Genomic DNA, 25,802 nt, shown 5'->3' with positions numbered 1-25,802 from the left:
TGGTTGTAACAGTGATTATTTGAGTTACAGTTGACTTTCTATCATCTCGAACCAGTCTGCCCATTCTCCTCGGACCTGTCACATCAAAGAGGCTTTTTAGCCTACACAACTGCCTCTCTGAATATTTTGTCTTTTTGGGACCAATCTCTGTAAACCCTACAGACTGTTTTGCGTTAAAAGTCCAGTAGATCAGCAGTTTCTATAATACTCAGTCCAGCCGCTCTGGCACCAACAACCATTCTGATGCTTAGTTTGAACTTCTGCAAGTTGTTTGACTACATCTACATGCAAACAACATATATTTAAAAATAAAAATGCAATGCATATCCTCTTTAGGACATTTTGTTAAGGGACGTGTGTGATGAGGACTTTTGGTAATGGACCCACCACCTTTATACCCATGTGTCAGTGCCCATCTTTTACAAACTCCCTGTTTACCATGATGAGAGTGGCAGGACTTGGGAGTCTGTTTAAGAGATTGGAAAAAACAGTAAACTTTGGTTCAAATTATATTTATCAGATTTATTATTAATGTTATTATGTTTTATGTTTTTTTTTAAATCATGGAGTCCCACACGGCTCTGTTACTGGACCGGTTCTACTTTTTTCATGTTGTCCATTAATGAATTCACTTAATAAATATTAATCAATATTAGTCATTTTGTGTCACAAATCCAGTAGGAAGTCCAAGTTTCAAGCTCCAAGCCACTCAAGGGTCCGATAACCAGGTACATAGGTGTGACCTTGTGCAAATTAATTTTTAAACCTAGAATTAACTTTGGTCCTTGACCAACAGACTGAGAAACAGATATACCCCCCAGGTCCTGAGACTTATAAATAGCTGGAACTTACGATTCTGGTCCACAGTGACTACAAACAATGTAACCTATATGCTCAAATGTTGACATGACATTAAAGTCAACTCAACAAAGTCATTGCACAGATAATCTGTTTTGTTCCTCTGCAATTAATATAAGAGAATGGGTTCTTTGAGCATCATCTGTTATTACTCTATCTTAAAACTATTTATTTTAAAAGTCAAATTACTTTTGGGACTTTTGTGCTATCTATATAGTCACATAGTCATTGAGATTGGTTGATTGGAGTCTCTAAATTGAATCCCATTGAGAAGTGTGTGTGTGTGTGTGTGTGTGTGTGTGTGTGTGTGTGTGTGTTTCCTGCAATGGGCTGGCAGCCTGTTAATGTCAGATGAATACACATACGTTATGAATAAGTTAACTATAATGTGACAGCCACGAGCAAATGACACATGGGAACACGTCATCATTTAAACATCAGGTTTATTTACTGACATCAAATACAGAACTTTAGCACATATCAGTGATGCGCCTCATGCTCATGATCCTCATGCCACTCATGCCCTGGTCCCTGAAGCTCCTGTACTCCCCAGGCCTCAGGTACATCATCCTGCCTCTGAAGTGAGGCTGCTCATACAGCAGCCAGTGGCCGTCCATCACCTGAGAGGACTGGCAGTCAGACATGCGGTAGCGGTCCTGGATGTTGTCACAGTCGTCAGTCAGCTCGTTCATCTGACCACTGAAGTTCTCCCTCTCATAGATCTTCATCCTGAACTGACCTCTGTGCTGTAATGAAGAACATTAACAATGTGAAATAGTCAAGTTCCCATACATTCTTTAGTGAATATGACCGAATTAAAGAATTAAACAATGATTTCTAAGTCTCCTTACTTGGGGGATGAGTCTACAAGAGCGGATGGAATCAAACATCATTCCCATGCTAATCAGGCGTTGCATGTCATTATATTCTCCCCTCCTCATGAAATACTGGTTTCCCATGAAGTTGGGACGCTCATAGACCATGAAGCAGCCACTCTCCACCCTGCAGGACTGACACCTGTTCAGGTAGTAGGACATGTCAGAGCAGTCGCTCATGCACTCATAATTGCGGCCCTGGAAGTTCCTCTCCTCGTAAAAGATGATCTGTAACAGAAGAGCAATGTAATGTAGATTTACTCTTTTGCAATGAGCCAGATTCATAAATAAACTAAATAAAAGTCACAGTACCTTGCCCATGATGTTGGCTTAGGTTGTTCCCAGTGGATGGTCAAACTTGCTCTGCTCTGTCCATAACTCTGCGGGCTTTAAATACAAAATGCCAGGGGTCGTGACATGTTGTCATTCAAATGTGGAAAGCTGATGAATAAGCAGTGTGATTCTTGCTGAACGGGGCCTATAATTGAGAAACAATGCTTTTCCATCCATACATTTCTGGCAGCAGTAATCTGCATTGTTTCAAACCCATGAGCTTTGTGTGGGACCCATTGTGTGTCAGAAGGTTCTCCTTGTATTGTCTGAACATCGCTGACCAGAGAACCATGACAGGAGACAGCTTCAACGTGAAGCCCTGGAAAATCTGTCCATCCAAGAAAATCTGATGAGAAATTTATAAAGTGAGAGTTTATGGTCCGCCATCATTATTTAATGTAAAGAAATTACTTTTACATACTAGCTTCTAATTAAAAAGGAAAATCTTCTCTCTAAAATGTATTTCAGATAAATAACAGTTTTTTATTCAATTTTGTACTTTAAAATAATTAAAAACTAATTGTACTTTTAAATTTTGCTCCTATATTATATCTCTTTATTAATTCTCTCTCTTTCTCTCTTTACTTCTATTGAGTTCACACACACGTGTGCAGCAACCGTGGCAACCAAGATTCATTATCAAAGAAGCAGATAAAGAAAAAGGGTTCATGTCCTGTTTCACACTGTACTTTTATCCAACTGTATCAACTACAGATTCTGTGATGGCCTGTTTTATGGGCATATAGGTATCTGTCCATCATTTTTCAAATCTCTTACCTCTACAAAACAAGCCAAACATGTTGGTTTGGTACTTTCTCAGACCTTATCAATGAATAGCCTCTCCTATTTAACTTGGGATGTAACTTTCTGAGCAGCATAAAAGATTGGATTTACTCAGAAAGCAAAGCAGCTTCACTATTGCATCTCAGCAAATGGGCATGTTGTGCAGAAGCCTGGTTATGGTAACTTCTGATTACTTTAAAATGCTTGAATGTATTTGTTCTATGTGAAATCTGACAGGTTGACGTATTTGATTAAACGAGAAGTGTTAAACATCATTGTTTAGAGCTGCTGTTACTGGATACAATGTTGCAACACAGGTTGTCATTTTATCTTTGAATCATCATGTTTTCAATTTGGTATTTATTTGTCCTCCTGTGGTAACAAGTCTCTTTAATGGGGTATTTTCATTACTCCTGCGTACTGCTGCGTGTCTGGTGAGACAGAATGGTGCATCGGTATTAAACTGGAATACACAGGTTGAGGAGGAAGATGGTCACAGTGGACATGAGAGACCCATGTGATGAAAACTGAACACGGAACCACAAACTAACTAAACTTAAATTAGAAGCTGAATCAGTCAAAAATATTAATATACTGAAAACAATTATTTGTGGATTTCATTATTAAATGTATGGAGTTTTTAGTTTGTAAAAGCCATAGTTGGTACACTGTGTTTGGTGATTTGCAGTTTGCAGCTTAATTGAATTGCAAAAATAGAGCCACCATGTATTGCTCTAGAATTGCTGAGCAGAAGAACTTTCTGTTGTAGTTGTTTGTTTGTTTGTTTTGATTGATATCATTGGTGTTTAAACACATCAAACTACAGGAATTCATTTGTCTGATTTTGCATATGGGATGCCTTCTGGCCTCGTTCGGCACAAGTCTAACTATGAATGTGTCTCTAAAACACCTTTAGCAGCTACACTGAGGGTCAATAGGGAAGGAAGGCGGCAGCAGAGCCTAGATACTAAAGAACAAAGACCTAAAGGCACCGTACAATCCAAACAGAGGTAACGTGGCTATTGAAGCACGACACAGAAACACAGCAACCACTGTCACTACAAACAAAAGACGAAAATCTGTAGAATACAGTGTGTTCATTGTGGATTCCACCTTAGTTGCACAACATCTTTCTTGTGGTTATTTCTTTCAGGCAATATTAAAGACATGCAACAAAGCCTAAAAAATTCCACATCTTTAATAAACACTTTCAGATATTTACAGCAACATTTGGCTCCATGGCTAAAATTCAGTGACTCTCTTGAAGGAGCCAACGATGGCACAGGTTGCACACCAGTCGCGGTATCGCCGGTACTCTCCAGTTCTCAGGAAGTACTGTCTGCCTCGGTAATTGGGGTACTCATAGAAGATCCAGTAGCCATTCATAACATTACAAGAGTAGACATGGCGGTGATGGAAACGGTCAGACAGACAGGGACAGTCATCCATGAACTCCATCATGTGGCCGCTGAAGTCTGGCTTTTCATAGATACGCAGCCTGTAGGAGCCTCGGTACTGTGAGACCAGAAACAGCAACGTTTAGATATGATTGTATCTCTTCACAGATCCCACAAAGCAAAAGATTCAGACATTTGTGTTGTGTAGTATACTTCCTGTCTTTCCTTGCCAAACATGAACCACGTACCGCTGGAATCATCCGGCATGAGCGGATGCAGCTGCTGAAGCCCATCCACCTCTGGTAGTCCGGATATTCCCCTCTCCTCATGAAATACTGGTGACCCATGAAGTTGGGCCGTTCATAGATCATGAAGCAGCCACTCTCCACCTTGATGGAGTTGCACCGGCTGAAGTACGAGTGAAGGTCTGTGCAGTCATTACTGCACTCATAACTCCGACCCTGGAAGTTCTTGTCCTCATAAAAGATGATCTGATAAAGATTAAAGGGAACAATGTGGTGAGTGGGAGCTTTGCTCATCTCTCAATTTAATTTCAGCTCTGCACCAGAAATAAAATTATTTCAACATGAGCTGAGACAAAAACACAGCACTTACCTTGCCCATGGTCTCTGGTGGAGAGCTCCCCCATGTTCTCAGGGTGTTTTATACCTCCTCTTGACAAACAAAAGTATTGTTATTCAAATTCTTTCCTACTGGATGTTGATGGAGCACAACATCGGGTCATAAATATGGATTTCTTTCTGTTAAAAAAAGGATAAATAAATGACCAATTTGGTGTGTTGACAGGCTTAGACAAAAGAAAGGACTAGTATAGTATCCACACATCCAGCTGACAATGGATACAGAACAATATGGAACATCCCCTTTTGCATTAAATACCTGTACCTGAGCAAAGCCGGAGCCAAATGTTTGCACTGATCTGTCACTGCTTTATTTACTTAACTGAAATAACTTATAACTTATTGTACATGATTTTTATGTGGTAGAAGTGTTTATGAAATACTTATGGCATCTTTGAATGTAGTCTTGTCATGTTTGGTTGGATCCGTACTGTAAAAACAGTCAAAGTTTTATCATATTTGTAAAAGAATGACAATGATACTTTAACTAATGTGAGACTCCAACATGACCACAAGCTTAGAATTTCTTGTTCTTTTTCAGAAACGCAAATTCCTCTACAAGCAGTAATTCCTCCTGGGAATTAGGTTCTGTTTCGTTCAATAAATCGCTGACTTCATATTTCTGCAAGAAACTCGTTCCGGTGATTGTGCTGAGATGTTTCGTACCTATCAGCGACCAGCAGGTGTCGCTATTTCCCTAAAAAGGTATTACCTGACACGATGGATTCATTTAGGTTCATTTGGCAAGTATTTCTCTATTTGATTGGGAAAAGAGAATTTCCTTTCTTGGGCGGAGAGGTTGGAACAAGGTGAATCCCCACCTAGTTATTTAGTTAGTTATGTGAACTCACTTCAATAGTTCTGGTAGGATACCTGAGCGTGGGAATTACATTATAACAGCACGATCCTTACTAACAAAGAAAGAACATTGCGGTATTTACTGTGTAAAAAGAAGAAATCCAAAGGTATGTTGAGATTTATTTACCCTGCACCCAAACAATTGAGTTTTTTTTATTGTGAATAATAAGATCCCCATTTTTCCATCATGTGTAAAAATAGCATTGCCAAATTACAATTATAACTATATAAATTAGATCTGCATGACTCACAGAATATTTGAACTGTTCCCTCCACAAATGTAAAATGCATATATCATTAAAAGGAACATATCTCTTTACTCACCAAAACAGGTTGCCAAGATCATTTACTGTTACTAAAATATAAATCTTTTCTTAAGTTGAAAACTATCCAAGGCACGCTGTCAGTCAAAAAGCTTTTATTGCTAATCAAAACCCCAAAAAAACTCCTTCACATTTTGGCTTCATGCCTTCGTCACCGAGCAAAAAAGGCTTTCGAACTGACAGAGTGCCTTGGGTATTTTTTTCAGCTTATTATTCTTGTCTCATCCAAAGAGCACCTCTGAGAAAAGAAATTATATTTGAGTCTGGGAAGCGCTCCTGCACAGACATTTCATAAATCTGTTCTTGTCTTGTCAAATGTAACTACATAGACAGCCTTGCGTAATGTTAAGCAGAGTTAAAGAAAGACTAAGAGAAACAGCCCGACAATCTCCTGGGATTTTCTTGGCATCACCCTTAATATTATCATACCTTCCCCAGCTTCCCGACTCGTTTTGTACATTCCAGCAACTCTGCCTTAGCTGAGATCATAGTGTGAAAGGTCAGTCCCCCTGCAGTCATGCCTTTTATAAGCTGCCTGACATGACACATTCCATGTTTTCAGAACGCCACTGCTGACTCTCTGGTTTTTCATTTTCAGACTTTTAGAACCTCTTACAAACAATGGCACCAACCCTGGTTCCTCCTTCTGCTATGACATCCTACACCTAATCATCAGCATAGCATGGCTCCTCATCTTCTCCCAATAATCTAAATATAAAGGTGTTTTGCCCCGACTCACTATTTGGACTGCCTGGCCTTCATCTCATGGTCTAGAATTTCTTGATTCCCATCAGGTACGCCTCTACAACCTTCAGGTGAGAAGGTCCATAACAAAGATGGTCCATAGTCTATAAATATAGAATAAAGTTATGTCTGACTGACTTCCTGTCTGTCTTCTCCTTCACTCCCACCATGTATAAAGCTGTCTGTCCTCAACTTATTTCATTCTTGCTTTACTTTGTCCATATTCACACTTTACATTACACTTTATTCAGCAATACATTCATGCCTGGATCACTGAAAATATGTGAAAAACATTTTTTAACTCAGTGATGCATAGATGTAATATGTAAATTACCGGGAAAAGCTCGCAATGCTGATATTTCATCATAAAACATTACAATCTCAGAACATACAGATCTAACTATTGTATAACTGTTTTAATTTACTTGTAAAATACTCACCCCCCCCCAAAAAAATTTTTTTTTTTTTAATTAGATTTTTTAAGTGTTTGAATTTATGCTGAATTGTGTACTCACAAGCTAAGAGACATTATAGAGTAGATGTAGTTTATTGAATCCAATGTCATGTTAATATCATGGCCAAATAAAGCAAATTCCATACCAAAGGGCACAGAAGAGTTCCAAACATGACCTGTTTCAAAGATTAAAAGGGTTTAAAGTGATTGACTAAAAATCAGTGATTCTGCGGAAGGACCCAGTGGTAGCACAGGTGGCCCCCCAGTCACTGAACTTGCGGTACTCCCCAGGCCTCATAAAATACTGGCGCCCACGGTAGTTGGAGTGCTCGTAGAGGGTCCAGTAGCCGTCCATCACGTTGCAGGAGTAGATGTCGTGGCTGTGGAAACGATCCTGCACTGAATCACAGTCATCGCTGAACTCCATCATCTGGCCCTGGAAGTTGGGCCGTCCGTAGATGCGGAGGCAGTAGGGGCCCTCGCTGGTCTGAGGACACACACTGAAATGAACTCCCCCTGCTGCTTACAGGTAATAGTGCGCGCACCAATATTGTGTGTGATGTGATGATTAGGTGACTTTGCAATTCTGATAATTAGGTGAGTAAACACTGAATTATAAACATCACATACAGTTGGTAATACATTTAAAAAGGTTTTAAAATGTGAGGATTAACCATTGACTTTAGTTGTTTTTACTCATTCGTTTGTTCGCTAATGTACTCACATAAGAGAACGTACGACAGGAGCAGATGGTGTCGTTGTAGCCCATCCAGCACTGGTAGTCCGGATACTCTCCTGGGGTCAGAACGTACTGGTATCCGGTGTAGTTGCTCTTCTCATACAGCACCCAGCAGCCGCTCTCCACCTTAATGGAGTTGCAGCGGCTGAAGTGGGGATGCATGTCAGGGCAGTCGGTGGCACACTCGTAGGAGCGGCCCTGGAAGTTTCTGTCCTCATAAAATATGATCTGTGTTCAGAGGAGAGAGCATAAGGTGGGCTTATATTTGAATTCTATCTATCTATCTATCTATCTATCTATCTATCTATCTATCTATCTATCTATCTATCTATCTATCTATCTATCTATCTATCTATCTATCTATCTATCTATCTATTTTTTTCTACAAAAAGAATGAGGCATAGTTCCATTTTACTTGAATCTGAATACAAATTGTGTAAATCCCGTGTTTGGAGAGTTCATTTCTGATCTTCTCTTACCTTACTGCTCATCCTGCTATAAATGAGCCAGCCAGTGTTCTCAGAAGCAGGACCGCAGCTCCATTATATAAACCTCAATCAAATGTTTAGCATATCCCACTTTAGCAGTTTTGTCAATAAGCAGGGATTTAACACGCTGGCACAGCTTCTAAAAGCCTTCCTGAGCACAGAGCGGAAATCCCTGAATCATCAGCGCAAAAATTCTTACCAGGCAAATTACTGACCGGCTGTGCCCCCTTTATTGATATTGATATCCCGCTAATCCCCTGTGGATGAATTTTCGTGAAGAATGACGGATCATTACAACTTTGTTTATTGATTTTGGAAAGGTTGAAAGCAACAGCTGTGAGAGCTGAAACTGTCAACACATCAGAGGTTGTCTTTTGTTTGTGTGTTGTTGTCAACACCCATGTTGTTCAAAAGTGTGATTCTGTTGTTCTGTACAGATTTATTCCTGTTTTGGTTGTTTCTTCTTTTCTTTTCATGTTCTGCTGTTCTTCCTCTTTAGAGTGTTTGTATCCTCAGTTTAGTTTGCATTCTTGTTGTCAGTTGTATTTTAGGCTCCTAGATGATGACGGTGATTTTAAGCCAAACCTGGGTCGGGGTACGTGTCAGGATAGCGGGCGGATGAGTGTGGATCCTCCTTCGTGTTTGTTTTTCTTCTGAAACCACATTTAATTCGCTACCATTTAATGAGATCTCACCACTGTTTAATCACCACCACATATGGTAGATGTTCAGCATTTGGTCTTGGTGTTATAATGTTCATGTTAATTTTTGATTCAAAAACTGTTGTTTTTTTCCCAGTGCAGCATTTCAGGCTGGGCCACAGAGTGGCATTTTAACACCAGAGAGCTGTTAAATCCGCAGTCACATTTAATGTTCACCCTTGTAACAGTTTCTAGCTGTGTTCATTTCACATGTCTAACATCATTTTAAACGCCTGCAGCTTCCCTGGACTAAAACCCAACGTAAAACGTCTGAGGAGAGACCTGAAAATGTCTGTTCACCACCTTTTCCCAGCCAAACCGACAGAGCTTGTGAGGATCTGCAGGAAAGAATATCACCAAATCCTGGCTTGCAAAGCTTCTGGCATCATATCCGAGAAGACTGCAGGCTGAGATCGCTGCCAACTACTGAGAAAATACTCTGAATAGTAAGTGCACAATGTTTCACTTTTTTTTTTAAACAAATATTTTTACTTTGTCATTGTGGGGTCTTATCTGTTGAACTGTCATATTTGTAATATTTTTAGTGTTTTTAAGGCCTTCATTTAATTCATGCTACCAGTGTGCCAGCAGATGGAAGCATATCCAAGATAACGGTGCCAGAGGGCTTCAGATGAATTGTCAAGATGAACTCTGTTCCCTGGATGAAAAGCAGGAATACACCCTGAACATGTGGCAACTGAACCACTCTTTAGTCTGAATTCTTGTGCATATCTTTGGAAGAATTATATGCGAGTTATTGAATACACCTCTACGTGCTACTTGGACGCATCATCAGTGATGAACCCGAGGTCATAGGGTGTTTCAGGTCTTTGATCATCAAACACACTCGCTCGGGCGACCCAGCCGAGGGCGATCAGCTCCCGACTTGCGTCCCAGTGGCCCACTACTCCACGGATCCCCCCTCCGGATCCATAGCCATCTTGAGGCTTTCTCCGCAGCCTCTACGATGGTTTTGATGGCTCTTCTGCACAGCTGGCCTTTTACTCCAAGGAGTTTTAGGGTGCGGGGTAGTGATTGGCCAGCAAAACCCCGGCACCCCACCTCGACTGGTTCGCAGCGGGCTTTCCAGCCGTTGTTCTGGCACTCGATTACCAGATTGGCATATTTGGCCCTCTTGCGCTCGTTGGCCTCCTCCAATCTGTCCTCCCAGGGGACAGTAAGCTCAACCAGGACCACTTGCTTCATTGACTCTGATGTTAGCACCATATCTGGGCAGAGTGAAGTGGCCGAGATGTGCTCTGGGAAATTGAGCTGTCTTCCCAAGTCGACTTGCAGTTTCCAGTGCCGTGCCGTGGTGAGAAGCCCTCCAAAGGAACTTGGCTGTTGTTGTGCCTTCTCCCCAGCTCTGACGAAGGTGATGGACTGCTTGGGAGCGTTCTGGTACTTGCAGTTGTTGATTGCTGATTGACCAGCGATACCGTCCGTCCCCCGAGGCCTTCGGGCAGCAACTGAGGATGTGTTCATGGGTGGCTCTCTTTTTGCACAGCTGGCATGTCGCAGTGGCTGCTAAGCCCCAGCGCTGCAGATTGGTTGGGCTTGGGAGAACGTCGTATACTGACTGGATGAGGAACTTGATGTGCTGAGGTTTGAGTCTCCAGAGCTCTGGCCAGGTGAGTTTTCGCTGTTCGGCGTGCTCCCACCTTGTCCAGGCGCCTTGTTGGTACATAGCCACCATCTTGAACCTCCGATCTTCCTCCACCTCTGCTCTGATCTCATCCTGAACCATACTCCGCTTCTCCCTCCCTCTGGCTTTGTCGTAGCGGGGTATGGGGAAGCTGCCAAGTCCCGCCCGGCCCCCTGCCGTATTGCCCACCAGGATGTTATGCTGCAGCCGAGCCTCTTTTATATAATTTCGTGCCTATGCGAGACACTTTTAATTTGTAAAAAGGTTGCAGTCAAATCAAGAACCTACTTCCTGTACTAACTGGTACAAATGCCACCGTCCTGCCCACAGACTGTTTGATTTCCAGCTGCTACACTGTTACAGATAAGGCTTGAATAATGTATTTCTTAATCTCTCCTCATTAAATGACTGAGGGAATGTGATTTATTCTTGAACACTATAATGTACAGTATATTCTTAAAAGATCAACTGAGTCAAAGTTGATTACTGGTGTGCATAAATAGGAATAAAACATAAATAGGAATAAAACAAGTAAATCTATTCCAATTTGATAGACAACATTGTTTATTAGGTAATTAATTGGTACAGAATGTTACCATCCTGATTCTAACTGCGTTCTTTGGGGTCACAGTATTGTTTTACTCAGTAAAAGATTACTTTTGAAATGTAATGATAGTTGTTACAAAAAGACTTGGGTCTTGGGAAGTATTACTATCTTAAGTGTTCACTCAACGATTTGTTAGATGCCAACATTGTACATTTGTTCTGGTAAAACTATTTGACACCCACCTCAGTAGGTTCCATACTGTACCAGGGTCAAAACAAGCCACATATACATTCAAATGTTTATTCATTGTTGACAAGTTGACATTTCTAATCAAATGCGGCTAAAGTCCAAGTATTTATTCTGAGTAGAAATTAAAATATAGGTGGTAATGAACTAATGTTATGTTACAATTACTGAACCACGATAACAAAGGATGGTAAAAACTCAAGTAACAAATTACATCCTACTAAATAAGACTGCTATAATAAGTGAATAACATTTTTGTCTGTCTCTGTTCATTAACCAGGATTAGATTCAGGACTGTGCAGTTGGATTGTTGTGTTCTATTCTCTCTGAAAGAACCTTTTTGTAATCAGACAAATAATCAAGTATCTCCCCAATGACTTTACCTACCTTACTGTGGATTTCGCTAAATAATTATACACATCATACAAATGAATCGGCGTGTATCATGCACACTGGTGCTCTCTTTCTCTCCATTCTGCCTTACCTGTCATTCTTCTCTTCCTCTACCTGGTTGGCCATCGAAAGGAGGTCTCCTCCACACATACAGTAAAGCAGGTCCTGCAGCAAATGTCTTTCTATTTTAAAAAGAAAATAACCAAGTTTTCTATTGCCACTGTTGCATAAAACGTATTCCCCGGGGAGGGGGATAGGCTATTTAAATAAAGTTGAACTAAATTGGATTAATTAGATTTTGATAAGCTTTTTAAATAAAGTTGAACGGAATGGAATCGAGGTACTCGATGCTCCCTTCAGGTTCCTGTGGTCTCTGTTGGCCATCTTATACCTATCATACCTATCTTATACCATGTTGTGTTGATTACATTAATTTACTTCATTAAGTGCACATTCTTTATTTTGTGCTTAACCTTTTAAGTTGGTATTCTCTGTCTTCCTTTGTAAATATAATCCTATAAAGCCGACGCGCTGTGTGGTGAGTAAATGATAAATATGTTCAGATATTCTACTGGGACCTGAAGTAGGCAGTGACATCATGTCTTTATGAGGCCCCGCGAGGCCCCTCCCTGTCCCGCTGACATCAGCCGGAGCTGCCCGCTCTCCTCCAGGAGACCTCGGTGGATCTCCGCGCATACGCCACGTCCAACAACAACAGCGGGCTTTAGGATGTAAAGTCTTTCCCCCCTTTTATCGCTCCTCCCGAGGGCACAAAGCCTGCTAACAAGGTAAGCTGTTGTTCGTAACCGTCTTTCGTGGCGCGACTGGAGCAGTTCAGCGCGTTCAAAGTCTTCTCGGTGGGAGAAAATGTGCTGCTGGTCCACCTGGAAGCACTTTTTCACGGGGAACAAATAGCCGCAACTTTTCAGCTCGTGAAATCGAGATAAATCTGTTTCTTTTGCGGCGACGTTGGTGGGTGAATAAATGTCCGGCCTCCCCACCAGCTGTAAGCTTTTTACAGATTCTGTGTCGTGTGTTTTTGGACCATTTTGAGGTGGTGGGTGGAATGTGTCGTCCACGCTGTAAGTCTACTGGAACAGTGCGCGTGCGTGCGTTTGTGCGCGCGCGTGTGTGTGTGCAGCTGCATTAAAGATAGAAATCTGCTCTATTAAAAAGTTGAATCAGCCCTTTTAAGTTCCCAGCCTTATCAGAATGTGTAACAGTAATAACTGAACCGTATTACTAGTAATAACAGAACTGTTGGACTGTAATACAAAAGGTGATTTCACCCCTATACCGGTGGTCTGTGTGGGCTACACTGGTTGCCATGGTATTGGAGCACAACACCACTGATATCTATTGTGTCTTTCTTTCTGACTGCATCATTGTTATCTTTGCTACATTGTAATGTGTTCCACATTGTTATTTAAAAGGTCCAGTCCGCCTAAAGAACCCCAACGAGGAAATTCTGAAATGGGAACAAGAATGGCCCAGTAAACCTAACGGATCTTTTCTGGATTACTGAAAAGGCAAAGATAATTATCTTTCGTACTCTTTATTATTCCTCTTATCAGCGCTTCTGAAACGCTGCTACTTATCATTTTATCTCTTTCATTTTTATGAACATAATGGAATAATCCTGTATTACATGGTTATAAATACATCGGAGTGCAACTACTACCTGTTCAACTACTACGATAAAAGTTTATATATCCTAACAATATAATAATGCTACTAATAATACATTTATTACTGGTCATAAGTCTCCCTTATGGATAAATTTGGAGATGCTAAACCTTTCTACGTGTCCTTTGAATGGATCTTTCAGTTGGAGTTGAGGAACGTTAAGTCCTGCAGGGTTTGGTGGCTCCATTAACAGCAGCTGTCATTTCCCGTGATTGTGGGACCTTTTATTGGTCTTGATCGTTTCCCTGTGATGTGAAAATATGCTGGACCGCTTGCCCACTTGTGAGTTTTGCTAATGTGCTTATTTACCCTGAATAATTATAATAATTAGTGATAAAAGATTAAAGTAGAAGTCTCTGTCTTTGGATTTGGCTTGTGAAGTTTTTTTGGGGGAAAAAACAAAACAAAGGCCCTTATTAAAAAATCTTTTATATGATTTCAAATAATTTCTGTCAAGACATTTGAGTTTGCTGAGAGGAGTTTCCTGATTGATTACTTTAGTACGCACAGTTTCCCTGTGATTAGTTAGCATGGTTTTATCAGTCAGTGAAGCAGATAAAATGGCTAAACTGGGAATCTGGTTATATCTGTGTCTGTGCTGCCAAACCTTTCGTTTCTGTCTCTGGACTGAACGGCCTCAACTTCCAGACTTATCATAAAGTCAGTGCAACAGTTTGTTTTTTACTGTTTTAGCACTTGTTCTGTTCTTAGCTGTGTGTATTTTTTTTGTCATGCAAGAGGATTGTTGTGTTGTAAATGATAGATCAACAAGTTGTGTTTCCAGCAAATTTGAACAATACCAAAGGTTGTTAGATTGTTGCAATTGGAATTATTTGTAATTCATTCTGGTTTACACATGTTTTTATAGTCTGAAAATATCATTTGAGCTGTGTCCTTTTACCTCAGAAGACTTCGTCGCGTTGTCTTTGGGTAATGGAACAAGTTCTCAAGTTACGAGGGGAACTTGCTGGTCCACGATATCACCTAGAGGGGTTTATGAAGCCCCTCAAAACACACCAGTGGGTTAAGAAGTCCAGCTCATCTCTGATATCTGCCTGGTAACACACTTACCAAGTCATATGTAGAACTATCATCTGCATATATTTCCTTTGATCTACAAACTAAACCCAAGTGATAGTATGGAGTGGGTTGCACCTAAGAACATCATGACCCTTCACCTTTCCGACTGGACTGGTAGAGACGTGCTCACCAGTAGCACATTGGGCATATTGTCGTATTTACATAAGCAGTAAATTGTGTCCAGGGTTGCTTGAGACTGTACTGGGAGAGCAGGCAAACTTCCTCAGCATGCAGCTTATTATAAAAAACCTACCGGTAATATGATGTCAGTGCCTTCTGCCCTTGGAATTCTTTTGTCTCTCTGCTGCACATCTGTCTCTCTTTAGTCATTTTCATTCGCACCAACGTGTCCCAATGTTTGCGGAGAGGTGGAGTTGGATCCTTGTTTGGCGGTTTAGTCCTGTCTGCTGTTCCAGCTAAACGACTTTCTTATTGTTTAAGACTCCATGATGGAGCAAAGCTGCTTTTTTTTTGCTGCTGTGATTTTAGAATGTTTTGGTGAATGTAGAAAACCCAGCTATATTTAAGCTCACTTGAAATGGCTGGCTGTCAGGCCTGAGGGCAGAGCCGCCATTGTCAGAGACAGGAGTCCTGCTGTGCTGTGCATCAGATCACTGCTGGGACTCCAGGACAGATGTGGACGATCTGTTGTGGTGAACGGGTTCCTGTTCGCTGGCCTGCACAGCAAAGAACCTCTCCAAGATGGCCAATGGGGAACTCTACAGGCTTAATGTCGTTAAAGTAACCGTTTGATTGAGCAGAGCTTTAATCACTTTCTTTGTTTTTCAAAACAGTGAAGGGCTTATCTTATTTTTCTGTCCTGCTCCGTAGAATAATATAGAGTTTAATTTGGAGCTTTACATTCCTCACATTCCTGACTTTATCCCTCTACCCCTTCCACATTTGTATGTTTGTATTGTGAAATAGGAGCAGGTTTTAAAAAAGAACACATTTATGTTTCTAAAGAAAAAAAGGTCAAAGTACTGACTTTTTAAATGTTTTAACACCTACATCTGTTGTTTCTTTTAATGTCTGTGCTCTAATTATGTTGCTGAGGGTCGGAGACGTTCTAAATCATGACACTGCAAATTCTTCATGTAATGTTATTGTAGAATTCTTTGAGGCTGATTCAATTTTCACCTCTTTTCTGAAAGGAACAGTAAAAAGTGTAATTTTGCAACACGCTACTGACCATTCATTTTAGAGACATTATCCTATAAGCTACTTATTATTACACAATGTTTTGATTAGTCTTGAAGCTTTTACTGATGATCTATGCTGATCTACCACTCAAATAAAAGTAAAACACGCAGGCTTTTGCTTTTTTAGGATCAACTGAGATGCCAAGTGATGTCCATTGTGTTTTGTTTGCGGCGTTATTATATTTAAGTCAGTAATATTTATGGCGTGTGACGACTGTGATTTAAAAAGTCAGAATACGACACTGGAGGCCGTGTTTTGAAGGAAATGCTGTCGGGAGGGAGAGCAGCAGAGATCTGGCCGCCTCTTATCACAAAGGCATTTCCTGCGCAGCCGCTTCCTGCTGAGAAGTAGCTGTTTAGTTGCTAAGTTATCACAGCAAATATTCGTTTCCCACTGTTACTTAATGAGAAGTAACAGTGTACTGTACAGTTGAACAAACAAAGCCAGCAACTTTCTGCTTTTTTTGTCATATTATTATTCACAATGTTGATGGGGCTCATTCACCGTCATGCCACGGCTTATTCTATATTGCTGATTAGAATGGGGGCTACAGAACACAAAATGCCAATTTGGTGATCTCTAACTAGTGACGCCTGGTGTCATTAGTGTGTGTGGACTACACTCTTACCATATTTACAAAGAGCTTTCACCAGCAGTCGGCTTTGCAGTCCCGCATTCTGGCAAAAGAAAGCTAACCATGCTAGCTTTGTGTGGTCAGCATTGGCTAGTTTCATGTGTCCATACATGCTGATCAAATACAGCCAGAGAACAGCTAGCTGAATAACAGAACGCTGTGGTGGGGAGCCATGCCTCGTAGTCAACAAGCCTTATCTCCAAAGCCATAAAAAACCCACACTGAAGAGTTGAAGGGAAAGTTTACAGTTTGCTTACAACATTGAAGTGTACAAAAAACCATGAAGTAACAGGACCAAAACTTGAAGGACATTGGTGACTACATATAAATACCACTATTTTCTGCCTTTCAGAGATCATGCTAAGATGCTGACAGCAAAGGACTCCTCACGATAATCAATAAAAGAACCAAACCACAAGTTGGGAGTGCAGCAGTTCTGAACATGGCCGCCCATCGAATCAGAGCAACTACCACCAACGGCTCTTCTCTCCCACGCTGCAAATCTGAAGGAACGCTCATAGATCTGAGCGAAGGCGTGTCAGAAGCCAGTCTCGCAGATGTTAAAAGTAAGTCCAACTGAAAAAAACAAACCTGTATTCTTTATTTTACGTATAGTAATTGGAACATGTTAAGAAAATGTGAAATTATATATTTATTAATGTTGCGGGAGCACGTGGTCCTATAGTGTCACTTTATCTACTTTAAGTTAGTTACTGGTACTTTGCTTTGATAAAGCTCAAGCTTTTAATGAGTTGATTAATTTGCATTAATGTTTAAAATGTATATCTTTACATTTACACTAAAAGCAGAGGGGTTTAAAAAAAAAACCTGATAAGTCGTCTGTGAAAAGAGAAGCAGTAATCAAAGGAATTAAATAAATAAGTAAAAAAAACACTAGGAGCAGCTAATGTTGCCGTTTGCCTTTTGTTTTAGCACCTTCACCCAGTGCCTTACAACTTCATGCCACGGCCTCCTTTGGTACCGCAAAGGAAGTTATAGCCATTAAGGACTATTCCCCGTCAAGCTTCACCACCCTGAAGTTCTCCAAAGGAGACCGTCTCTTTGTCCTTGACTCGTCGGGAGGAGAGTGGTGGTATGCCCATAACAACACGGAGATGGGATACATCCCTGCAGCCTACGTGCAGCCAATCAGTTACAGGGACTCTTCCTTGAGCGACAGTGGGATGATCGACACGGTGGGGGAATGTAATGAGGACGCAGCCAAAGAACTTGACTTTGTCGGAGAGTGGCCAGCGGTTCATCTCAAGCCAGCCACCTTCCAAAATGGAAATTCTTCTGCAACAAGTCATACCTCAACAAATCCTTTCCTAAACGGGGGTCCTGAGAACTCACGGACCACTAATGAGAAGTCCGTCGACCTCCTTCTGTTTGACGCCGCCGTACCCTCAGTAACCACGACTACCAGCAGCACCAACACTTGCATTTCAAACATGAGTCCTTTCATTCCTATTGCTGGGATGGGAGAACCCTTAAGCAGGGACAACCCTTTTTTCCGTAGCAAACGCTCCTACAGTTTGTCCGAGCTGTCCATCCTGCAGTCCCACTCTGATAACCAGTCGACCTCCAACGGGTTTTTTAATGGCCTTAAAGCACCAGTACCAGAGCAATTCCAAAGGAGGGAAGATTTCCGTACAGCGTGGCTCACTCACCGCAAGCTGGCCAGATCCTGCCACAACTTGGACTCACTGGGTCAGAACCCAGGGTGGGGTCAAACCCAACCGGTGGAGACCAACATCGCTTGCGTGCTAGACAGTTCAGGTGGAAACGTTGAACTTCCAGACACAAACATTAGCGTTCACATACCTGAAGGCCACGTAGCTTTGGGGGACACCCAGCAGATTTCCCTCAAAGCTCTCCTTGATACTCCGCTGCAGCTGAACAACGACCGTTGCACCACCCTGAGTCCTGTGGTTGAGATTAAACTCAGCAACATGGAAACCAAAACCCCCATCACCTTGGAGATGAAGGTGTCCGTCGTGGTGAAAACGGAGGCCAAGCAGACAACCGACGTGTTGTGCGTGAGGAGCGATTGTAAGGAGGGACCCTACGCTCCCATCCAGGCGTATGTGTATGGAGACACGGTCCAGGTGTGTCTGGACAACCTGGAACCGTGCATGTACATGTGTGTCGTGGCCCAGTCGCAGGTCGTATCGTATGACTCCACGATTTGGGAACAGGTGTTGAAAAAAATCACCTTAGGAGTGTATGGTCCAAAGCACATTCACCCATCCTTCAAGACGGTGGTGGCTATGTTCGGCCATGACTGTGCACCAAAGACGCTGCTGGTAAATGAGGCTAGCAAGCAGATGGAGTCTGCTCCGTCAGTCGTGCTGCAGCTGTGGGGCAAACACCAGTTTGTGATTTCCAAACCTCAGGATCTACATGTGGGCATTTACTCCAACATGGCCAACTATGAAGTGAAGGCCAGTGAACAGTCCCGAGTGGTTCGCGGCTTCCAGGTGAAGCTGGGCAAGGTCAGCAGGCTCGTCTATGTCATCGCCTCACGCAACACGGAGGACATCTCCGATTTTACCTTAAGAATCCAAATCAAAGACGACCAGGATTGTATACTTGCTCAGTTTTGTGTTCAGACTCCGACCCCACCGCCCAAGACCGGCCCCAAGTCATCAATACAGCGGCGCTTCCTGAAGAAAAAGGAGGTGGGGAAGATCGTCCTGTCCCCTCTGGCCATAACCACAAAGTACCCCATTTTCCAAGACAGGAAAATAAACAAGATCAAATTTGGAAAGTTAATCAAAACTGTCATCCGTCAGACGAAAAACCAGTACCTGCTCGAATACAAAAAAGGAGACTTTGTAGCTCTGCTGAGTGAGGAGAAGGTCAAGTTAAAGGGACAACTGTGGACCAAAGAGTGGTACATCGGATACTATCAAGGAAAAATCGGATTTGTTCATGCCAAGAATGTTTTGGTCATCGGCAGAATTAAGCCTATTTGCATCAGTGGGCCAGAACTCACAACCTCACTGTTAGTGGAACAGATTCTGAAACCCAGTAAATTCCTCACGTACATCTACGCCTCCGTACGAACAATCCTTATGGAGAACATCGGAAACTGGCGAGCGTTCGCAGACGCCCTGGGCTACGTGGACGTGCCCCTCGCCCATTTCTGTCACACAGAGTTGGACAGTGAACCCGAGAGGGTTGCGTCAGTGCTGGAGAAGCTGAAGGAGGACTGCAACAATACAGAGAGCAAGGAACGGAAGTCCTTCCAAAAAGAACTCCTCCTGGTAAGTTCCAGACATAACGTGAGCAGTTCAGGCATTTTAGAGAGCGTGCTTTTAGAACTTTCTGCTTCTTCACTCTTTTTGGAGCATTTTCCCCTCTTTCAACTTGTTTCATGCTTATTTATTTTTGGTCAGAGGTCAGAAACGCCATAATTTACACGAGCTTGTAAACAATAGTTATGACTATTTACGGTCCAGAAAGCGTGGTATTTAACAGAGAATAATCAGAGGTGGTTGCTGAAAATAGGCTCTACAGTATAATTCATTTGAAGAATGTAGCTTTCTTTTGCTGAGCCTGGTTGTAAATTACACCAAACATTTCTTGTTGTGGGGAGACAAAGGCATGTAGCGATTTAGCAAATCTAAGACTTGTTTTTATGCTTAAGCATGAATTCAGTTGCACGCTGATTATAGAGTAAAAGTCCTGGTGGATTAACCAAGATTAACTAGTTATAGTTAATATGTTGCTGAGACCCTTCTATAGATAAAAGAAGACTCCCAGCAATTTAGTCTCGATTTTTTCTTCTATTACTCTTGAAAGAGACTCATCATACAATTGTTGCTAAAGTTTCTGATCTTTCAAATATAATGTAGAGATATAATCAGGTCAAGTCAAAGGTTAAATCTACGTCTATCGTTTCAGATCAAAAGTGTCTCCTTAAGTATGAATGATGAAAGGGAAAAAACTACCAAAGAAATGCTGTGAAGAGGGTTGAATATTACAAATTGAACAACTGATCAGTCAAATCACTTGTGGAATGACTTTAAAAGCTGATGTTTATGCTGAAACCTGACTGAACTGTAGTAGCTTTGCATCAAAGAATGATCTGAAAGAGCAGGGATGTGGAGGCCTGAAGAAGAGTCATCCATACGGACCTTGAAGATGAGCCCAGGATCTCTTACTGAATGCAGGGAAGATAAATATATATCATATAATAATAATTGAGCTTCATCATGAGCTTCATCTTTATATATCTTCCACATATCACCAAAATATCAGACAGCAGGGCACCTTTACCTGGTCTGTGTGTGTACATGATTAGCCATCGCAGCGGTTTTAGATCTTCATGGTTCCAACAGGATTTGACGCTCATCATTTGAGATGAACCCACCCCAGCAGTGGCGACCACTCCTCCAGAAGGGCGAGCACCCCTGTCCCGCTCAGACGGGCATCCTCTGCCTGTTGGGACAGAAACGGCGTGCTTGTCATTCCTCTGCGCTCTCTTATCTCACTGCTAAATTAACCAAAGTGCAACAGAAATAGCTGCACCGTTGGCTCCAGCTTTTGCCCCCAGCTTGGCGGCACACTCACATATTCTTTGTCCTCTGGGGTTAAAAGTTTTGCTCGGCTGAATTCCTGAGAGTGACTTATATGATGTACATGTTCTGGAAAGCACGTGGCTTTGCTGTTGCTGAATGGACAAATGGAGGGACAGATTATTAGGACCAACAGTTTGCAATATGTCAACAGTATCAATCTTTTTTTTCTTTTTTGTTATTACCGCATTACCGTAGTTACCGTATATTTGCTCTGTGAGAAGGCACAGCTACCCTCAAGACTCACACAATGGTTAGGGAAGTCCTTTTGACTAGAGGCGCCTTTGTGTCCGCAGTTTGAGCTCCTGTTTACAATCTGAACAATGAGGCAGGAAACATCTGTAGTCCTGACTGACAGGTAGACAGACAGACAGACAGACAGACAGGTAGACAGACAGACACACACACAGAGACGTTTCTCCCATCCTCCAACAACAACCACTCATCACAAACTCAATATGACAGCGATTCAATTCAGTTCCATCTTATTACCCACAATTCCCCACCTCTGGGATGAGTTTATTTTAGCGTCATTTACAGGGAATGGTGCACGCTCCATGGTGAGCATGTGCTGCATCTTCAGAACACAGTAGTTCCATTACTGGCTATATTTAGTGAGGGAAGTATTTCTTTTTTCAGAGACAAAAGGAACCTCTGGGAAGCTGAAAGAGCAAACCAGTCCACCGGCAGCAAATATTTGCTGAACCAATTTCCCCTTTCAGTGTGTTTGCTTTGGATATTTTCCCAAATAACCCATGATATCAGCGAGCAAATACCTTACAAAGAAAGGTGATAGCAAATGGCTCCCTGAAACAGCACGACATAACTCTCTTCATGTGTCTAGAAGTGACCTCGGTCTAAAAGGCTGGATCGATCCAGTCAATGAAATATTATTGCGCTGTGCGCTTCACATTTAGCGTGTTGCTTATTTGGTTCTGAGCATAGCAACCCTTGGGTGTCCTACAGTCTGTTCCTTCAGAATGTTCTTTCACATCCATTTCAAACCTTCCTCTCAGTTTGATGCCTTTAGAAATCTCCTCATAGGAGTTTTCTGTTTCTTGCTGAATCTTTTTTTCTCTTTAGGGTCTTTTGAAGATGGATTGTCAGGGTCTCGTTGCCAGGCTGGTCATGGACTTTGTGCTCCTCACCACAGCGGTGGAGGTGGCCGGACGCTGGAGGGAGCTGGCTGAGAAGCTCGTCAAGGTCTCACGCCAGCAGATGGACGCGTACGAAGCACCACACCGCGACGGGAACGGCGTGGTCGACTCAGAGGTACGTTGGCCACAATCGCTTTCCCTCGTTTGCTTTTGCTCAGGTTAAACTGGATTAAAAATGACCGCCGTCAGTTCAGTTTCTCCCAGCAGTAGTAGTCAGAGCCACTCGAGGTGCTGTGGACATACAGGTGTGTGACATTGTGTGTGTGACCAAGGGCTTTGTTTTTCATTGGTTTTTATTTTATTATTTTGTATTTTTGGTTTTGATTGTGAGTTCGGCTTCTACAAAGACATTTATAATATAATATATTGTTTCTAGGTCCAAGGCTTCAAAGATTATTTTGATAAAGTCGGCTGGGTGGAAGTGTGGTCGTTCTAATGATGCTAATTTCAGTGGTCAGATAAACGTTGCTCGGCAAGATACTTAACCCCACATAGTATCTAAGGCTACGTCCACATTGTATAAAATGTGTGAGTGTGCAAGAATGCATAAAGACTTGAACGTTATTTGGGTGTGTTGTTTTTACGTAAACTTTATCTTTACAATTTTAAAATCATTTGCATCATGTTTAACAAAGGTAACTAATAAACATTTCTAACTATCAAACAGAAATGATGTATTGCTTAATAGTTTCCATTGTAAAATAGTTTCATTTGTGAGTTGTGTTGCTCCATTACAGTGGGATCTGCTGTATATTGTGGTGCGCCTGTATCTCCTTGGTGTGACGTTGATGGAAAAATACAACTTAATTGAGAAAGTGTGATATCCTGCCCCCTGGCGCTGAGAGATTGTAACTACACTACTTAAAATGGTGTGGGTTTGCGTGTCAAATTGGCTCAATGAAGATACGCTAAAGAAATGTTATAAAGCTTCTTTTAAGGTTTTGGAGGATTGTTGCCTACAAGCAACCATAATGTTTATACCATCATGGTGTATAGAACAAGGAAGAAGAAAAGAAATGAATAAGGAAGGGTGTTTATTACTGCCTGCTTTGAACAAGAACAATTCTTTTTCAGGCTTCAGGAGTGTTTACATGAATAGCACCTCCTCTGTACTTCGAAGCTTTGACTCTCATAGTTCTTTACGCTTCACGACAGACGCTTCAGCCTCACCCTGTGTTCTCTGTGATCTGGTGTCCTGGCCTTCATTAAGCCCCAGGAAACAGAAACACTGGTACATTTTTATACCAAGTGCTACACTGGGCATGCTGCCCTGCTCAGCGTTCTCTGCAGACGCCCACTCACAGTTCCATCGGTCTTTGCTCCACCAGCAGGCTGCTTCCACAGGTGTTCAGCATTGGCATGTTTACTGTAATGCAGTTATTTCATGCCTGCTTGGTGATTCCATTGCCTCAAGGAAACCTGGTAGATGGTAGACTGTTGCCTCTGGGCAAGTCAATTGTTCATTAATTAGGTTTTAGCATTAGAAAACCAGTCCTGCGTTGATAAATAGTCCCCACATATTACCGAAAAGGTCTGCAAAGGAACTGCTTCAACATGGATCACAGAAAGCCATGTAGAAGCAAAACCATTGTGATTTGTTCCCTGTGGACCTGCCTCTTTTAGAAAATACTGTTTTATTCAAAAGGATGCATCGTGGAGATGTAACAGGTCAAAAGCGGGATGTTGCCTGAGGGCAACATGGGATCCAGAATCACACACACATATGGAACCAATGTGGTCATGCTTACACATGCGTGCCATTACAAAACATGAATGTTTAACATTTGGATGTGGAAATAGATATTTTACCATTTCCAGCTCTTAAATTCAGTTTCAGCTAGCTCTGAGCCTGTAAGGTAGCCTAAAGACTCTGCGATATATACATTGATGCTATACAGATACATTTGTGCTCTACATTTTGTCTTCATGATCCCTTGTTATAAGAGTTATGGTCACCATAGAAATTGTTTACATGTCACCCTCATATGTGACCCCCTGTGTTCCTGTAGGCCATGTGGAAGCCAGCATACGACTTCCTGGTCACATGGGCTTCTCAGATTGGTGACAGCTACAGAGATGTGATCCAGGAGCTGCACACAGGCTTGGATAAGATGAAGAATCCCATCACCAAACGCTGGAAGCACCTGACTGGGACGCTGATCTTAGTCAACTGTCTGGAGATCCTGCGCTGCTCCGCCTTCAGCCCTGCCACTCAGGGAGAGGATGCCATTTGAAGCCCACACCTGAATCATCCTGCCAGCCTCTACTCGCATCAGCTTGAGCATTTTATAGTTACACACTTACACTTCCTCCATCTCGGTGGCTCTGCTGATGTCAGACTCCTACAACTTGTGCCTACATGAAAACCACCAGATTTTCCTAACAAACACCTAAAATGCAGCTGATAAAACACTCTAATTGTTATGTATTTTTGTACTGTTGCTATGGCACATTTATGGAAGATGTTCAATTCTTTAGTTTAACAGTGTGGACAATGCCACAATAGACATATTTTAACAAAATCATGATGTTTATTCTTGTAAATACTTAGCTTTGTCAAATCTGTTGTATTTATTTGTATATTCATAAGAAAAACTTTTCTTCAACATTCGAAACTGTGGTCTTTCTCAGATATCTCGAAAATTAGCCTCCAGACCTGCCACATCAATTAATCATGCTTAGCATGTTGTTGAGACCCTTTGCCATAAATAAAAAGTCAGTAGTTAAAGAATAATTTCAGGTTTTATTTTTTTGTAACAGCTTAAACGGGCTGAAGCAGGTCAGACCAAATCTTTGTGGCAGAAGGCGTTTGGTCTGTTTTAGAGTAATCGCACATCCAGACAGCAGTCGGCACTATTACTCAGGCAACCACGGACTTCACAGAAGATCCAACTGAAGACTGTTTCTGTGTCATGTCGTGGAGGTCAATTTCTCCTAAAGAGGCACCTGTCAACACAAATAGGAAAAAACAGGAGCCGCAACATTTTGAAAGTTTACCTTTTGTAAACTGTAAATGAAATCCCAAAGCTCTGGCTAGCTAAGTCAACATGTTTAGAGATTCCGCATTTATTTTACCCGCTGTTAAAGACAGCGTTTTACGTATCACTCTCCATACTGGGCAGTAATCGGCTCCATCCCGTCCAGTCCACCTTCCCCACTTCAATCCCGCTCTTTCTTGCCATTAATCTTGGACCAAAAACAAAATTGTACGTGTTGAGTCTATTGATGTAAAGACTGTGAAAACTTCAAAGTGGGATCCTACATAACATGGTGGCTATACACTTTTTTACTCTTTATTTTGTTGGAGGAAAAAAATATATTTGTCACCTGTCTGGCTTTAATCTCGTGTTCATATTTGTATCCAGAAAAGAGCTGGACCCAGGGCAGGTTCAGGCTGTTATTTCTTACTAATTTGTGTCACCTGATCACTGATC

The 25,802-nt window shown here is 41.8% G+C and overlaps 3 protein-coding genes across 6 annotated transcripts; 1 reads left to right on the top strand and 2 right to left on the bottom strand.

Moving 5' to 3' along the window:
* Positions 1-1,284: 1,284 nt before the first annotated feature.
* Positions 1,285-2,142, bottom strand: LOC101061248 (gamma-crystallin M1-like). The gene is made up of 3 exons (XM_003961643.3): positions 2,046-2,142; positions 1,710-1,961; positions 1,285-1,604 (listed from the first exon to the last, which is right to left on the bottom strand). Exons 1-3 carry the CDS (start codon positions 2,052-2,054, stop codon positions 1,329-1,331), a joined length of 537 nt encoding a protein of 178 aa, XP_003961692.1. The 5' UTR covers positions 2,055-2,142; the 3' UTR covers positions 1,285-1,328.
* Positions 2,143-4,029: 1,887 nt separating this feature from the next.
* On the bottom strand, positions 4,030-6,566 carry LOC101063483 (gamma-crystallin M2-like). Of its 3 annotated transcripts, XM_029841553.1 has the most exons (5): positions 6,498-6,562; positions 6,070-6,306; positions 4,862-5,007; positions 4,495-4,737; positions 4,030-4,364 (listed from the first exon to the last, which is right to left on the bottom strand). In XM_029841553.1, exons 3-5 carry the CDS (start codon positions 4,868-4,870, stop codon positions 4,092-4,094), a joined length of 525 nt encoding a protein of 174 aa, XP_029697413.1. In that variant the 5' UTR covers positions 4,871-5,007; positions 6,070-6,306; positions 6,498-6,562; the 3' UTR covers positions 4,030-4,091. The 3 variants fall into 3 exon arrangements, with proteins under 3 accessions (XP_029697413.1, XP_029697416.1, XP_003979116.1); XM_029841556.1 differs by lacking the exon at positions 6,070-6,306 and having other exon boundaries at positions 6,498-6,566; XM_003979067.3 differs by having other exon boundaries at positions 6,070-6,506.
* A 6,088-nt stretch (positions 6,567-12,654) lies between these two features.
* On the top strand, positions 12,655-25,102 carry LOC101061929 (SH3 domain-binding protein 4-like). 2 transcript variants are annotated; one of them, XM_011607674.2, is made up of 6 exons: positions 12,663-12,813; positions 13,459-13,554; positions 16,981-17,194; positions 17,562-19,897; positions 22,295-22,483; positions 24,378-25,102. In XM_011607674.2, exons 3-6 carry the CDS (start codon positions 17,071-17,073, stop codon positions 24,600-24,602), a joined length of 2,874 nt encoding a protein of 957 aa, XP_011605976.2. In that variant the 5' UTR covers positions 12,663-12,813; positions 13,459-13,554; positions 16,981-17,070; the 3' UTR covers positions 24,603-25,102. The 2 variants fall into 2 exon arrangements, with proteins under 2 accessions (XP_003961695.2, XP_011605976.2); XM_003961646.3 differs by lacking the exon at positions 13,459-13,554 and having other exon boundaries at positions 12,655-12,813.
* The last annotated feature ends 700 nt before the right edge of the window (positions 25,103-25,802 follow it).

This window comes from Takifugu rubripes, chromosome 1, assembly GCF_901000725.2.
Source record: "Takifugu rubripes chromosome 1, fTakRub1.2, whole genome shotgun sequence".
NCBI classification, from domain to species: Eukaryota; Metazoa; Chordata; class Actinopteri; order Tetraodontiformes; family Tetraodontidae; genus Takifugu; species Takifugu rubripes.
The sequence above is the reverse complement of the archived record's forward strand: the minus strand, read 5'-3'. Positions and strand labels throughout refer to the sequence as shown.

Bases quoted from the DNA above. Each gene is read 5' to 3' on its own strand.
- LOC101061929 (XM_003961646.3), top strand. From the start codon at position 17,071: ATGGCCGCCCATCGAATCAGAGCAACTACCACCAACGGCTCTTCTCTC. The intron at 17,195-17,561 runs GTAAGTCCAACT...CTTTTGTTTTAG, and splicing joins CAGTCTCGCAGATGTTAAAA to CACCTTCACCCAGTGCCTTA. The intron at 22,484-24,377 runs GTACGTTGGCCA...GTGTTCCTGTAG, and splicing joins ACGGCGTGGTCGACTCAGAG to GCCATGTGGAAGCCAGCATA.
- LOC101061248 (XM_003961643.3), bottom strand. The intron at 1,605-1,709 runs GTAAGGAGACTT...TCTTCATTACAG, and splicing joins CTTGTAGACTCATCCCCCAA to CACAGAGGTCAGTTCAGGAT.
- LOC101063483 (XM_029841556.1), bottom strand. The intron at 4,365-4,494 runs GTACGTGGTTCA...CTGGTCTCACAG, and splicing joins CATGCCGGATGATTCCAGCG to TACCGAGGCTCCTACAGGCT.